This window comes from Chiloscyllium punctatum, chromosome 1 (genome assembly GCF_047496795.1).
Source record: "Chiloscyllium punctatum isolate Juve2018m chromosome 1, sChiPun1.3, whole genome shotgun sequence".
In the NCBI taxonomy this organism is placed as follows: Eukaryota; Metazoa; Chordata; class Chondrichthyes; order Orectolobiformes; family Hemiscylliidae; genus Chiloscyllium; species Chiloscyllium punctatum.
Window position 1 is genome coordinate 127,413,009 of NC_092739.1, and position 17,268 is coordinate 127,430,276.

The 17,268-nt window shown below is 39.5% G+C and overlaps 1 protein-coding gene across 5 annotated transcripts in view; it reads right to left on the minus strand.

Moving 5' to 3' along the window:
* wdr7 (WD repeat domain 7) overlaps positions 1-17,268 on the minus strand; it is a 657,873-nt gene that overhangs the window by 11,578 nt on the left and 629,027 nt on the right. For all 5 annotated transcript variants that reach the window (XM_072573923.1, XM_072573951.1, XM_072573942.1 and 2 more), the window contains one exon: positions 4,789-4,893. In XM_072573923.1, the coding sequence (XP_072430024.1) occupies positions 4,789-4,893 (105 nt within the window). The remainder of the gene's footprint in view (positions 1-4,788; positions 4,894-17,268) is intronic.

A 17,268-nucleotide genomic window follows, 5' to 3' on the forward strand; every position in this document is an offset into this window, starting at 1 on the left:
GCCTGTACACTCTGTTTTAGGAGCACTGTATCCGAACAGCTGGTCCAACACTAACCTTCATAAGCAGCTGCCCTGCTGCTTTCTATGTTGAGAACTGGGAAGTGCACAACAGAGGTAGCAAACTTCTAGGTAGCAGAAATGACTGGTAAAGTATTGGAAATCATCTTCAAAGTAGTTAAAGCACATTTTCTAAAAGAACATGTCTTCTTAGATAAGGAATTAGGTGACAGATCTATTTGTTCATTTATTGCCCTACTTGGTCTCAATTACTCAGCTACATAATGGACTGATGTCCTCTTTGTCGGGTGAGTTCGAGGAAGCCCAGCCCAGGAAACCAGCACATAAAGAGTTAAAGTTAGAATTCCAGGGTTAAAACAGCAGCTAATGAGTGTTTAACAAAGTGAAGTGGAAGACCTGCCTATCCCATGATTGTTTTCCATGTGTTGATGAGCTAGCGAAGGTTTCAGGTGAAAATCAATAGGTTCTTGTCAGCATTCTGATGTGTGGCAGCTATTTAACCTGTCACGCAGAAACTAACCCACAATTCCTAGTCTCCTCTTCCAGAGCTTGAATCAAGTTTCCTTAAACATGACCACTGCAAATATCACATTTTTAACAAGTTTACACTAAAATACTCTTTAAAGGATGCTGTGGTAAACCTTTATAGAACACTGGCTCAGCCTCAACTGGAGTACGGCATCATTACATAACTTAACAATTGTACTCAATCCTCGTATTACATCTTAGGAACGAGGTGAAAGCACCAGGGAATGTGCTGGAATGATTACGAAATTGGTTCCAGGATGAGGGGCAGCTATGTGGATAGACTGGAGAAGAAGGCTATTTTCCTTTCGGAACAGAGCTTTGACAGGAGTTATCAGAGAGGTATTAAAAATAGTGAGGAATCCATGCAGGGTTGATAGGGTGAACCTATTCCTGATGGTGGAAAGGAAAAGAACTAGAGGACATATTGGGAATGGCAAACAAACAATGGTCACAAGAAGAATAACCATTTAATACATTGTGTGTTAAGGATCTGAAATACCTGAGTGTGTGGTGGATGTACCTGGTGAATAATGAACCATGAGTTTAGTTAAATTTCTTTCTTATATATATTAGCGGTATGCCACAGGATTGGTGCTGGGTCCACTGTTTTTCATCATTTATATAAATTATTTGGATGCGAACATAGGAGGTACGGTTAGTAAGTCTGAAGATGACACAAAATTAGGGGTGTAGTGGACAACAAAGAAGGTTACCTCAGAGTACAATAGGATCTTGATCAGATAGGCCAATGGGCTGAGGACTGGCAGATCAGTTTAATTTAGATAAATTTGAGGTACTGCATTTTGTAAAAGCAAATCAAGGCAGGACTTAATGGCAAGGTCCTGGGGAGTGTTGCTGAACAAAGAGAGTGTGGAGTGCAGGTTCATAGTTCCTTGAAAGTGAAGTCACAGGTAGATAGGATATGAAAGAGGCATTTAGCATGCTTTCCTGTATTGGTCAAAGCATTGAGAATAGGAGCTGTGAGGTCATGTTGTGGCTGTACATGACATTGGTTAGATGACTATTGGAATACTGCATGCAATTCTGGTCTTCCTGCGATAGGAAGGAAATTGTGAAACTTGAAAGGGTTCAGAAAAGGTTTAGAGGGATGTTGCCAAGGTTGGAGGGTTTGAGCCATAGGAAGAGGCTGAAAAGATCTTTCCTTCCTCAATCTCCATGGGAGTCGTACCAGAAGATTGGAGGGAGGTGAATGTTGTTTCTCTTTTCAAGAAAGGGAACAGAGAAATCCCTGGCAATTACACACCAGTCAGTATTACGTCTGTGGTTAGCAAGGTTTTGGAAAGAATTCTGAGGGATAGAATTTATGACTGTTTGGCAAAGCATAGCGTAATTAAAGGCAGTAGTATGGCTTTGTGAAGGGCAGGTCACACTCACAAATCTTATTGAGTTCTTTGAGGATGTGACGAGACAGGTCCACGAAGGTGGAGCAATGGATGTAGTGTATATGGACTTCAGCAAGGCATTTGATTAAGCTTCCCCATGATAGGCTCATTCATAAAGTCAGTAGGTATGGGATACAGGGAGACTTGGCGACCTGGATTCAGAATTGGTTGGCTGACAGAAGGCAGAGGGTGGTTGCAGATAGAAAGTATTCTGCCAAGAGGTCAGTGGTGAGTGGTGCCCCGCAGGGCTCTGTTCTTGGGCCTCTGCGTTTTGTAGTTTTTATAAATGACTTGGATGAGGAGATTGAGGGGTAGGTTAGCAAATTTGCTGATGATGCAAAGTTTGAAGGTACCGTTGATAGTATTAAGGGCTAATGCAGGCTGTAGCACAACATACACAGAATGCAGAGCTGGGCTGAGAAATGGCAGATGGAATTCAACCTGGATAAATGCGAAGTGTTGCATTTTGGAAGGTTGAACTTGAATGCTGAATATAGGATTAAAGACAGGTTTCTTGGCAGTTTGGAGGAACAGAGGGATCTTGGTGTTCAAGTGCATAGATCCCTCAAAGTTGCCACCCAAGTGGATAGGGTTGTTAAGAAAGCATATGGTGTTTTGGCTTTCATTAACAGGGGCATCAAGTTTAAGAGCTGCGAGGTTTTGCTGCAGCTCTACAAGACACTGGTGAGACCACACTTGGAGTATTGTGTCCAGTTCCGGTTGCCCTACTATACGAAAGATACGGAGACTTTGGAGAGGGTGCAAATAAGATTTATCAGGATGCTGCTTGGACTGGATGGCTTGTCTTACAAATGAAAGCCAAAACACCATATGCTTTCTTAACAACCCTATCCACTTGGGTGGCAACAATAGAGGTTGACTGAGCTCGGACTTTTCTCTTTGGAGAGAAGGACGAAGAGAGTTGACCTGATCGAGTTAATAGCCAGAGACCTTTCCCCAGGACAGGACTGACTGGCACAAGGGGTCATCATTTTATGATATTAGGAGGAAGGTATAGAGGAGACACCAGAGGTAGGTTCTTTACGCAGGGAGTTGTGAAGGCATGGAATGCGTTGCCAGTAGTTGTGGTGGAAACAGAGTCATTAGGGACATTTAAGTGACTGCTGGACATGCACATGGACAGCAGTGAATTGAGGTGCGTAGGTTAGATTATTTTATTTTAGATTTGGATAAATCCTCGGCACAACATCATGGGCCGAAGGGCCTGTTCTGTGCTGTACTTTTCTATGTTCTATTATCTAGAGCAGGGGCTACTTTCCCTGGAATGTCAGGAGGCTGAAGGATGTCCTTATAGAGGTTTATAAAATCATGAGGGGCATAGATAGAGTAAATAAACAAGGTCTTTTCCCGGGAGTGGGGGAGTCCAAAACTAGAGGGCATAGGTTTAAGGTGAGAGGGGAAAGATTTGAAAAGGACCTAAGGGGCAAATTTTTCACACAGGTGGTGGTGCGTGTATGGAATGAGCCGCCAGGTGAAGTGGTGGACGCTGGTATAATTACAACATTGAAAAGGCATCTTTTAAATGGGTATTTGAATAGGAAGGGCTTGGAAGGATATGGGCTAAATGCTGGCAAATGCGACTGGATTTATTTAGGATATCTGGTTGGCATGGACAGTTGGACCAAAGGGTCTGTTGCTGTGCTGTACATCTCTATGACTCGATTATTTCCAGGTAGGCACTATATCATTAAATGTTAGTATCTGTACATGCCAAATTGAACTTCATTTTCATAAAATCGACTGAAGTTCCTAGTAAAACCTCCAAGGGTTAGGGAGATAAGAATCAAGTTTTTTTAAATGATACAATCTTCATAATAACTTATACGAAAGCATACATTTATTCTTTCAGCTCTGCCCGAGTTTTACTGGAAAAAAGCTAGTCAAGTTAATGTAGTTCTAATAAAACGGAATAATCTGTGTTCTGTAGAAGAGTCAATGGACCAAAAACATTAACTCTGCTTTCTCTCCATTGATGCTGCTAGACCTGTTGAGTTGCCCCAGTACTTTTTCTTGTTGAAGCTAATGCAGTTGAACACTACCAGAGGCGTGCAACTGGGCAATTAGTCAATAAGCAAACCCATTTCTAGAAAGAATGAATATACTCTTAATAAGATAACACAATCAGAACAGTATTAACATAGTCAATCAGCACAGGTGGCCACTAGCAACCGTCTGTCTCAAGTTCCTGAAGTCTCTGACATATGCTTTTGAATACTTGTTCTTCAGAAGGGACTTTGCAAAGATAAGATTGAATTTCAAAGGATTTCACAATGAATGTAAAACTCCAAATTTACAATGTGCCAAACAATAGTTTAAATGTGCTGTAGATATAGAGGTACATGACAGGGTACTAAAACTGCATTCTTAGTCTTCTCCTAATTACTCTCATTGTTCTCTTTATGCAAGCCCAATTCTCTACTCTATTTAAATAGGATATTGAGAAATGTAATAGCAAATTCCAAGTTGATTATGATGCCATATTACCCACCTTGTCTAAGGGAGAACCTCTTACTCTTGTAATCAATTTCTCTGTCTTAAAAATAAGTACTGCTATTGATTAACTTTGTTTTGTGGCTCATTTTGGGTAATTTCATCCTTTTTCTCTCACTTAAAGCACTTCTTGTCATCCTAGTCCCTCAGGTAGTTCTAACCTATTTCAACACAGGCAGTTCTGTCTCCAGTTCTCTTTAACTGTCAGCTGGAGACTAACTTTCAAGGATTTTGTGTAAAATGATGCAACCTTATTAAAAATTCAAGAAATTTGACCTTTCAAGTGAAGCATACACAACCAAATGAAAAAGTATAAAATCAGTCATACCTGCCAGAAGGAAATGTGGCTGTCAGCGTTGGAATATGTGGCCAGATACCTTCCATCAGGGGCAAAGGACACTGCAGTTATGGGTCCACTGTGGCCATGAATAGTCTGGAAAAAGGAACACAGACAAAGAAATCCAAGATATGCACCTTTAGTACTTCAATGTTCATATATCAAGCTAAACAAAGTACTACGTTGACAATTGTCTATGGATTTATGTAAAAATTAGCTTCTTTTGAATGATCAAGATTTAATACATTTCAATTCAATTATTGCATAATCAAAGCCTGCAATAATGTCAGTCAGTCCACTGAGACTCAAACATATTGGAAAGAGAAACCTGATGCAGTAAATATTTTTGTTTCTTGTAACCTAAGCCTTTGTGAGGATTACAAGACAGTGCTAATTGTGACAGATTCAACAGAAGTTAAAACATGATTAGTACAATTTGTCAGTCTCCACTGATCCTAAAAAAAAAACTTGCATTCCTTGTTGGTTTTATGGAAAATTGATCAGAAAAGTTAGGAGTGGAAATTATTTTGATCACTTCTCTCACTGTTGAAGATATTATCATCCACCCAATAGTTGGATGGGGCATGAATCAATTTGTGACAGTTTATAAATACTGCCACAACTGTATTTTTGGCACTTTCTGAGGCTAAGTGAAGAATTGAATAAGATGAGGCTATATGGAGAGAATGAAAGAATTAAAATCTCAACATCGAGAAAATGTTTTGTGATTTTCTATTCCAGCCTTAAATGCTAACTTCAGAGTCACACCGTTGGGCAGTGTCTGTCTTACTTCAGAGCATTTACATTTCATTACAGCCCCGACTTGTTTTTTTCTTTAATACGCCACCTGCAATTTTCCTCTCCTTTCCCAACATGGAAATCAGAATGGGTATCTGGTGGCCACAGCTTGTGAGACCCATCATCCAACTGCTTCTTCACAACAAGATCCATTGCCAGCATTCTCCCTAACACTTGTCTAGCCAATCTCACCATATGACTGCAAGCACTTGAAGCTACACACACACTTTCAGCCATTCAAAGTTTTGGAGCTCAGGAACACCTATGACGCGAAAGCTACTAGGACATGTTCTCCACAGGGACACACACAGCCATGTACATCTCATGCATCTGCACAGGATGCATCTTACGTCTTTGCTTTCTTAGTCCAGAAGGTCTTCAGAGTTCAGTTACAGTGTGCCACCCTCTGTGGTTTGGTTTGTTTTTAATTGCTAAGAGAGAGGCAGGCAGCTTGCTCAGGGTTGGAGCACTGAAAAATCAAAGGAATGGACAAAGCACTGTGCTCCATCAACATCTCACTTGCTGCATGTGCCACTGGTTTACATAGCAAATGCCACAAAAGAAGCAATCCTTACTGGGTTGAAAGGGTGCTATGGTCAGTTAGGGTGTAGCACCACAGTACATCAAGGGAGTCATTTAATTCCACTCAAGGAGGGTGGCCATGATCAGTTAGTGGCTTGGTTCGCCAGAGGCTGGATCCAGTTGAATATGGCAATGGGGAATTAAACTCATTGAAGGAGGGTGTTCTACAAACATCCTTATCCTCAATGATGGGTGAACCCAGTGCAGAAATGCAAAAGATGATGACGAAGCATTTGCAAATCTTAATCTAGAAGTGACGATTAGATGATCTATCTCAGCTTTCTCCAGAGATTCACAGCATCACATGTGCAAGTCTAAAACCAATTTGATTCACTCTACATGATAGCCAAAAATAGCTAACTATACTGGCTATAGCAAAGGTTTTGAGCCCTGACAACATTACGGCAACACCCCTAGCCAAGCAGTTCCAGTACAGCTGCAACACTGACATGTGTTCGACAATGAGGAAAATTGCCCAGATATGACCATTACACAAAAGATAGTAAAACTAACCCAGCCAGTTAACGCCCCATCCGTTCATTCCTAATTGTCAGAAAAGTGATGGAAAAAAATTATTAATGGTGTTATCAAATAGCAATTGCTTAGCAACAACATTCTCACTGACATTCATTTTGGGTTTTGCTAGGGCTGTTATTTCAGCCTTGACTCAAATTTGGACAAATGAGCTAATCTCCAGAATTGAGGTGAGAGTGCCAGCCCTTGATATCAAGATCTCATTTTCTGAGTGTGGCATCTGGAGTCAAAGCAAAACTGGAGTCAATCGGAATCGGGGGAAAACTGTCCACTAGATGGAGTCATCCTAGCACGATGGAAGATGATTGTGGTTGTTGGAAGTCAGTCATCTCATCTCCAGGACATCTCTGCAAGAGTTCTTCAGGGTAGATATTTTTGGATAGCAAGGTTAGATTACATGGAATCTAGGGGGAGCTAGACAAGTAGTTACAAAATTGGCTTAAAGGTAGGAGACAGAGATTGTTTTTTGAACTGGAAGTTTCTAACCTGCAGTGTGCCACAGGGATCAGTGCTGGGTACACTGCCTTATGTCATTTATACGAATGATTTGCATGTGAATTTAGGCACTATGGTTAGTAAGTTTGCAGATGATACTAAAATTGATGGTGTAGTGGACTGCAAAGAAGGTTGTCTCAGAGTATAATGGGATCTTGATCAGATGGACCAATGGACTGAGGAGTGGTAGATGGAGTTTAATTTAGATAAATGTGAGGTGTTGCATTTTTGGAAGCAAAGTCAGGGCAGGACTTAGACAATTAATGACAGGGTCCTGGGAAGTGTTTCTGAACAAAGGGCCCTAGGGGTGCAGGAGCATAGTTCCTTGAAAATGGAGTTGCAGGATGGTGAAGGTGGTGTTTGGCACGCTTGCCTTCATTGGTCAGTACATTAAGTATAAGAGTTGGAATGTCATGTTGCAGTTGTACAAGATATTAGTAGGCCACTTTGAGAATGTTATGTTCAATTCTGATCTCCCTACTATGGGAAAGATATAGTTAAACTTGAGAGGGTGCAGAAAGGATTAACAGGGATATTGCTGGGATTGGAGGGTTTGAATTGGAGAGGCTGAATAGGCTGTGGGGCTGGTCTGTTTCTATGCTATATAACTGAGTCTAATCAATTATTTATGTATTTTATTGAAGCGACATTCTAATTACCCATTAATTTTACAACTTTTAGGGATCAGATATTTCGGATCAGCAACCTGTATGTTTTTTGAAGGCTTTGAATTCCTATTTTCTTAACAGTCATTTAATTGCAAATACATCCAAATTTATCCTCTTTTGGATCCACCCCAGTTATCTTCTCTGGCAACTTATTCCAGGGGCTTATTGTTGTGTGAAAGTATTCAGGTAATGCAATTATTACAATGTCATTCAAATTAATGTCTGATATATAACTTCCTTTGTTGTACGTTGTGGCAGAACTGTTAAGGTCCCAGATTGTTTCTATCTATGATGAAGTTAGCTGACCTCAGGGCAGAAAAATGAGATCAGCTCAAGTTCATGATCAACTTTACTTAATGACTGTTGAAAGGCATGCAGAGATTGGAGGCGCAGGGGGATCTGGATGGACACATGCATGAATCCACAAGATATTATTCTGCAGGTTCAGCAAGTAATCATAAAAACTAAACAGCATTTTTGTCTATTGCAAGGGAAAGTAAAGGGAGGTTATGCTTCAGTTATGCAGGGCATCGTTGAAACAATTTTGAAGTTTTGTGTACTGTACAGATCTCTTTTTTAAAGAAATGATATAAACGCATTGGAGACAATTCAGTGAAAGTTTACCAGATTAATACCTGGAATGGGCGTGTTATCTTATAAGGAAAGAGTGGGCATGATAGGCGTGTATCTGCTGGAGTTCAGAACAGTAAGAAGTGGCTTGTCTGAAATGTAAGATCCTGAAGGATCTAGACAGGGTAGAGGTGGAGAGTATGCTTCCTCTTGAGGGCAAATCTAGAACTAGGGGTTCACTGTTTAACAATGAAAAAATCACTCATTTAAGACAGAATTACAGAGAAACTTCTCTCTCTGAGGGTTGTGATTCTTTAAAAATCTTCTTCAAAAGGCAGTGAAAGTGTAAGTGGAATGTTTGAATATTTTAAATTGGCTTACGTTACTCCTGATTTGTGTTCGCATATTCACATGGGAAAACAAAATTGTGCTTAAAAGCTTGCTTTCCATGTCCTGTGGTTTTCTGATAATCAATGCCATATTGGAATGGACATTTCAACGTGGTACCAGAAAGTTGTTGATTAAAAAAATGAGCATTGTATTCTTAGAAGAGGAAGAAAGAAAAAAGAACAAAGTTATGTAAAAATTACATTTTGTTTAGTTGATGTGAGAAACCTTCTGAGAAGAAATACTGTCATTTTAACTTATTTCCTATAAAGAAAAAAAGATTTCCAGTAGGATGAGGAGTCACTTAAATGATTGTTGAGCTTCACAATGTATTACAGCGTCAAAAAAACCCAGGATGTTTTGATGATTGTTAAATGCTTTGAGCATGAAGTGACCTTGAGCAGCAGTGTATGAAATACATTCATCACCAAAACTGCAGACCGTCTGTCAATATCTGCCTCTCATTTGTTAGGAGTTCCCCTGCTGAGATTCCCTCACAGTAGACTGTTTTTGCTTCCTGCATTCATGACAGGTCAGAAGACAAAGCAACCTCTCTTTTTCTGAACCAGACATAAGGGTGAAAAATTTAAGTCGACAGATGTAGCCAGTCAAATATAGTGAAACCTGTCAACAGTTCCCACCCGCAGCTACACTCTAAGTGGTACTTTTAAAAATCATGATTGAAGCATCATGGGACTAAATTCAACAGACCCCAAAAACAGGCACAGGAATCAGGTTCAACCCATGCCTGTTCAATGTAAGACGGCAGCATGCCAAGTTTGTGCTGCCTGCTGTTTTAAATGATTTTAACATCCAGTCAGTGGTAACTGTATGGTTGATCGGCTAGATGCTTCAGCAGGGGGCCAATATTGAGAGTGCCCAGCTCAAGTTAAAGCTGGACTACATGGTTTAAAGTTTGTGTGCATCCCAGAAGGAAAAAAAAATCAGTAAAACTTGAAATGGAACATACTGATCCAACTTGTATACTTCAAAATGGAAGAAAGTATGACCAGTATGTTCTTTTCCAAGTATAACTACTTTTCTGCTGGTTTTCCCCTCTGAGATCACTTAAGTAGGAGGTACACAATCACTGAACCAAGTGGTGGTAGTTATGCAAAAAGGAATCTTCCCTAGGAATTATTGAATAATGACACATGGGAGAGAATTTTTCTTTGGATGTTGCATGAAATGTCTTGAAGTCAAGCTTAGAATAAAGGAAAGATATCCTGCATTTTGGACAGTTGGGTAGGGCCTATGAAGGCAATGGGAGTAGAACACAATGGAGGACACAATACCTGTCAGTCACTCTGGATCTAGATGTAATGCAATAATTACGTCACGTGCATGTGAAGATGTCTTTGAAGCTATTTTCAAAAACACCTACACCACAAACCAGGCACCACTCAGTAACTCACCTAGAGACTCCTCAGAGTCCTTGGCACTATCTGAAAGTATAAGTCAGGAGTGTGAAGGAATACTCTTCATTTGCCTTCATGAAAGTAGTTCCAATAACATTCAATTATTTTGATGCCACACAAGATCAATCATTCCACTTGACTGGCATTCAAATACACAATCTTAAGTATTTTGTTTGCAGCATCTCTGAAATACCTGAAGCAACTTGCCTAAGCTTATTTGACAGTAACTCCCAAACCCATGACTCCTACGACCTAGAAGTACGAGGACAACAGGCTTCCCTTCCACATTACACATGACTCTGCCTTTAAATATTCACTGGGTTAAAAACCGAGAAATTCCATCTAATAGTATGGACAGTTTTTTTTAAACCACACAGGTTGCAGTGATCACAGAAGGAGGTTTCACCACTACCTTATTAAGATGAATTAGTGGAGGATAAGCAATAAATGCCAAACTTTGCAGCAATGTCAACATCCTACAAATGGGTCAAAAAAGAAACCTTTAAAATTTGGAAGATATCAATATCCAACAGCAGCTTCAAGTTCTTTTAGATGGGAAAATAAAATTAAATTGATTGCAGTTTTACCGTTCTAATAGCAGGGAACATTTATTTTAAATAACTCAGTAACAGTTATTTCACTTTTCTTTTACTTATTGATAAGGTCTATGTTTGTATAACAAAATTAGAGGCCTCAAAGAAGTCTGCAAAAACATTGACTCGTATCTTGCACTTAATACCATAACCTAAACGAAAATAGCCTATTTCTCCCCATTATTTCTGATGTCAAGGTTATATAGATAAAAAGAAATTCTGCTTACTTACCGAACAGTTGTTTCTCTTACTGTTGCCTGTCTAATTTTGCATATTGAGATGTTCCAATCTATCAGGAACCAATAAGGCCAAGAATTAATCATTTATCAAGCTGTGAATGTGGTAGTGTGAAGTAGTGTTCCGCTATTCCACTTGCATTATGCCAACCTTGATTTTGAAGATGGTGGACTGAGAAAGCCAACAGGCTGTTTCAATGGATCAATTCTCTTTCTATCTCGATTATCATATCGGAAGCCTGTCTACAAAAAAAATTACTGAGAAGTTGAATAACTCTGTGCTGTTAGAAGTCCGGAAGAAGCTGGATTTTCCTGCTCCTCGGATGCTGCCTGACCTGCTGTGCTTTTCTAGCACCACTCTAATCTAGACTCTGATCTCCAGCATCTACAGTCCTCACTTTTGCCTGAAAGGTGAATCACCAGAGTGTGAACAATCCATGATGGAGTGGCTTTTCATGGAGTTTCAATGTCAGGTCAAAACTCAAGCAGTGTAATTTCTTGTAAAGTTTCAGTTAAACTTGATGAACCACAGTATAACTCAAATTTATGGGGTGTCAACTGAAAAATCTGTGGTCTCTAGCTTGATTGTGTTTTCTGTCCAATGTATGCTGTGGAATATTCAAACATAATTTGCCTGTTACCCATATTTGCTTCACGTTCAAGTCAGGATATTACAATAGAAGTCATACCTTTTCTTGTAGAATCTAATTTTCTTTGTTAATAATGTTTGCAAGCTCGCTTGAGTAAGTCCTATTTGTAATAAACTTGTTATTCTTTGTTGACTAAAGGAATAAAGCTAACTTGTTCCTAATATTCATGATTTGGAGATGCCGGTGTTGGAGTGGGGTGTACAAAGTTAAAAATCACACAACACCAGGTTATAGTCCAACAGGTTTAATTGGAAGCACACTAGCTTTCGGAGCGACGCTCTTTCATCAGGTGATTTATCACCTGATGAAGGAGCGTCGCTCCAAAAGCTAGTGTGCTTACAATTAAACCTGTTGGACTATAACCTGGTGTTATGTGATTTTTAACTTTGTTCCTAATACAGTCTGAAACCATATGATTATCCATATCATCACCTTGGTTAAATATAAAATTTTCTGTGGCCAGACCACGAGTGAGACTAGAAATAAGCTTGTGCGTCTTTCCAACCTTGATTGTAACGACATTGAAACATCCTACTCACTTACCTAGAACCTGACATAATATGGAGTTATCTTATAAGGTTGAACAGGCTGAGTCTGTATTCATCAGAGTTTAGAAGAATAAGAGGCCATTTAAATTAAGTTAGTTAAGTTAATTGATAATAATTTGAAGGCAGAATAGATAGCTCTTTGACTAATAAAAGAGTCAAAGGACGTTAATGAAGATAGGCGGTATGTTGAGAGGAGGGCCACAATTTGATTTCACTGAATGGCACAGCAAGCTTAAGGGGCAGAATGGCCTACTTCTCCTAATTCATATGTTTGTATGCAACTTTGCCTTCAACTTTTCTGTGTTCTCACTACAAACATATCCAAATATTTACAGAGTCAAGTGGAAAAGGACTAAACACAATACTTTCTGTTGTCAGCAGACATTGCACACTACTCTATGAATTAGTGATATTTCTTAATCGATTCCACAATAAATATACAGTACTTTTAGGGCAGTAATTGCACATAGTGGAAATTTAGACAGGATTCATACCATATGATAGTTGCAAAAATAGTGATGTAAAGGAGGTAACTCGCTTGTGACTATTGGCTATATGTTGAGTCGGGCACTATTGTAAATAATTGGGTCGCATTGTTCCAGAGTGAGTGCCCTTTATTGGCTAAATCAGCCTGATTTAATTGAATAATTTGCTTAATTGCAGCAAAGTTGCTGATTCCAAAACAATATAATTCAGGGAGAGCTACTGTAATGGTACAGCAGCCCATTATTTTTGACAGCAGCCTATTAGAAGGCTAAACAGTTACTTCACAATCATGATAAGGCATAACACATAGTATCTAATGCTGAGACAATGTCCTCTTTAATGTAGTTTTAATTTCCACATTATTAATGTCTAGTAATTGCAGTTGCATTACCTGCAGAATTGATCACATTTTAAATTGACAGTTTGTAGATGATCTAATCTCCATTAGACTAGGATTTGCAGTTGATAGAGCAATGCAATATTACAGGCACTGTAGCTATAAGCCTCTCATTTTACAAATGGAGATTATTCATAATATTAAGTAATATGGTATATTTGGTGTTAAAGACAATACATTTGCTAATTGAATTTACTGGGTGATGTCTTAGTAATGGCATTCTCCGTAAACTGCAAAATGTAAAAATATAATTTATATATCTGGATTTCTAAGTGTCATTGCATGTGAAGGAAGAGAAGAAGGAAGACAATGAATTAAGGCTGAAGCATCAAAATTAAGTAATATATTTCCCTTTAGCAACGTGTGCACACATTGGTAGGCACCAAGGAGAAGGATATGAATAATGGTAAGATTAGGGAAGGGAATGATGAAATTCTAGGGCATGTCAATATTATGAAGGTGGTGGTGATGGGTGTCTTGAAATACATTTAAGTTGACAGGGAAAGATTTAAAAGGGATTTAAAGGGAAACTTTTTCATGCAGACAATGATGTGTATATGGAATGAGCTGCCAGAGTAGTCATGGAGGCTGGAACAATTACAACATTTAAAAGCCATCTGGATGGGTATATGAATAGGAAGGGTGTAGAGGGATATGAGCCAAATGCTGGTAAGTGAGACGAGATTTATTTAGGATAGCTGGTTGGTATGGATGAGTTGAACCGAAGGGTCTGCTTCTGTGCTGTATATCTCTATGACGTAAGTCCCCAATGCTTGATGGGATCGACACCAAGGTATTGAAAAAGGGAAGGGAAGAGGTTGCTGGGGGCCTTGACAGTGATCACTGTATCCTTTCTAGCAACAGGTGAAGTTCCAGCAGATTGGAAAATAGCGAATGTTGTTCTTTTGATTAAGAACGGCAATGGGGATAATCCAAGAAGCTATAGATCAGCTAGCCTTTTATTAGTGGTTGGGATACTATTGGAGAAGATTTTTAGGGACAGAATTCACTCACATTTGAAAAGGAATGGATGTCTTTGGAATAGTCAGTATGGCTTTGTGTGGAGGAGGTCTTGTCTCACAAAGGTGATTGAGCTTTTTGAGGAAGTGATGAAAATTATTCATAAGGGTAAGTCAGTGGATATTATTGACATGGACTTTATTACACATTTGCAATTCCTTCTTGTAGGCTAGTCCAGAAGGTTAGATCACATAGGATCTACAGTGAGTTGGTAAGTTGGTTACAAAATTGACTTAGTGATAGATGACAGAAGATAGTTGTGGAGAGGCATTTTATCTGGAGGTTGGTTACCAGTGGTGTTCTACAAGGATCAGTGCTGGGACTTCTGTTTGTAGTATATAAAATGTTTTGGATGAAAATGTAGGTGGACTGACGTGTAAGGTTGCAGTAACATGAAACTTGAAGGAATTCTGCATTGTGAGGAAGATAGTCAAAAAACACAGCGGGATATAGTTGGAAAGTTGGATGGAGAAATGGCATATGGAGCTTAATATGGATGAGTGTGAAGTGGTGCATTTTGGGAGGTCAAATGCAAGAAGTATACAGTAAATAGCAGGACCCTTAGGAGCATTGGTATACAGAGGGATCTTGGGATGCAAGTCTATTGCTCCCTGAAAATTGCAACACAAATGGATAAGATGGTAAAGAAAGAGTGTGGCATGCTTGCCTTTATCAGTCGAAGCATTGAGCATTCAAGTTGGAAAGTAATTTGCAGCTGTATAATACCGTACTCTGGCCATGTTTACAGGGTTTACCTTCGTAACAGGTTAACATCATGCAAGAGCAATACCCATTGAAATATCTGCAGGACTGTCCGATGCAAGCTCAGAGAAATTAGAGACAATTGGCTGAATCAGAAAGCAGTACCACTTCCATCTAAAAGGATAAGGGCAGCAAATACAAGGAATATCACCACCTGCAAGCTCCCACTCACCATCCTGACTTGGAAATATATTGCTGTTCCTTCACCGTTGCTGGGACCTGGAGTTTCCTCCCTAATGATACTCTGAATCTACCTGCTGCATATGAATACCACATAGACTGTAAGAGATTTTACAATGTTCTAAAATCTGTCTGTGGACTAGAATGTATTACTACTGGTTCATCACCAAGCCTCAGTGCCAACAAGTCAATGCTGATCACCTTCTAGGAGGTTAAGCAGAACACATCCTTAATCATGCATCAGTGAAGAAGCAATCAGTATGCTGCCACAGGTTGCCATTAACTGCTGTCCTGATGACCCTCCTCTGCTGTCAGAAACAACAAATGCAATCAAACTCCTGTCACTCCTGGTAAAGTTCCAGAAACTGATGCGAGCCGAGCTAATCCTGACAGCACTGGAGGCCAATGCCTGGTGAAGAAGCTCACTGAACTTTTTCATTCTATGAGCGAACAAGAAGCCATTCTGTGAGAATAAAAGACGTCTCCACGAGCTACTTGCACAAGTGAAAAAAAATTCATCAATCTCACGCCAATCATAAAGGAATGTCGTTCTTCTCCATTGGCAGCAAAAACTTCACCAGAGTCCTTCTGAGCTGCTTATTGCAATAACATGACCAGAATCCAATTCCAGAGTGTCAGCTCAATTTCAGAAAAGGCCAAGGAACCACTAACATGACGTTTGTAGTAAGGCAGTTCCAGGAGAAATGTGAAGAACAGCTCATGAACCTTTACATGTTTATTTAGATGACCAAAGCCTTTGATAAATAATGGAGAAATTCAGCTTACCTGAGAAAGTTATCACTTGGCATGCATCCTGGATAATGGTGATACGTTTGATCCATTCTCAGAAACTTAATGGAGTTAAACAGGGCTGCGTGCTAGCACCAACCTTCTTCATCATCTTCTCCCTACCATGCTCTCCAAAGGTTTTCATTATTGTGATCCTGACATCAAAATTAGATATTGCAAATGTGGGAAACTTCTCAGTCTGAGCTTTATATGTGAAATCAAAGGGAATTCTCTCGAATGCAAATATTATAAAAGGAGGGTTTTTGAGATGAACGGGATTGAATTTCACCCTATGTTCTGAAATACTTAGATGTGTCAAATATATTAATAGCTTGGTTTATTTTATCTCAATTTCTTTTGTGTAATAAACTTCTGTCATAGAGTCATTGAGATGTACAGCACAGAACCAGAGCCGTCTGTCCAACTCATTCATGCCAACCAGATATCCTAAATTAATCTAGTCCCATTGCCAGAACTTGGCCCATATCCTTCTAAACCCTTCCTTTTCCTATACCCATCCAGATACATTGAAATGTTGTAATTGTACCAACCTTCACCACTTCCACTGGCGGCTCATTCCAATGACGCTCCACTCTTTGTCTGAAAATGTGGCCCCTTAGGTCCCTTTTAAATCTTTCCCCTCTCACCCTTAACTTATGCTCTCTAATTCTGGACTCCCCCACCCCAGGGAAAAGACCTTGTCTATTTACCCAATCACGCGCCTCATGATTTTCTAAACTTCTGTAAGGTCACCCCTCAGCCTCCGATATCTTATTGTTAACCCCAAATCTGCAGTATTGTGCGACTGTGTTTCAGTAAAAGACCACCAAAACTGTAAAGATACAAAATATCTCCAGATATTAAACCAGATCTGAGGCTGAGATCTATTCAGTAAAAACATTAGCTGGGACCATAACAATGTATAATTGGCAACATCAACTTTCTTTTAATATAACCAATCACCAGATGTAACCAGAGAAAGAAATCAGTCCACCCCTCCTTAACTGGGTCACAACAACATACTTTGTGATTTCCTGTTTGATGACTGCAGGCCCATTCAATGGAAAGTGGATTGATCTTCAGTGCATGCAACAACTACATTGCTACGATCAAAACTAAGTAAATATACCAGCATGTGCCAGGAAAGCCCTATCTTGAGCATAAAGATTAAGTCCATGATCAAACCTGCTCAGTTGTGGATAAGTTCATTTACTTCAGCAAAACTCTCTTTCAAACTGCCTGTATTGATGAAAGGAAATTGTGTAGCCTTTGACTAACTTGGAGCATCAGTCTGGGAATGAAGGGGGGTTCATTTGCTTATTATCCTGAAAGTCTATAGAACAAAAGTGCTGACTACT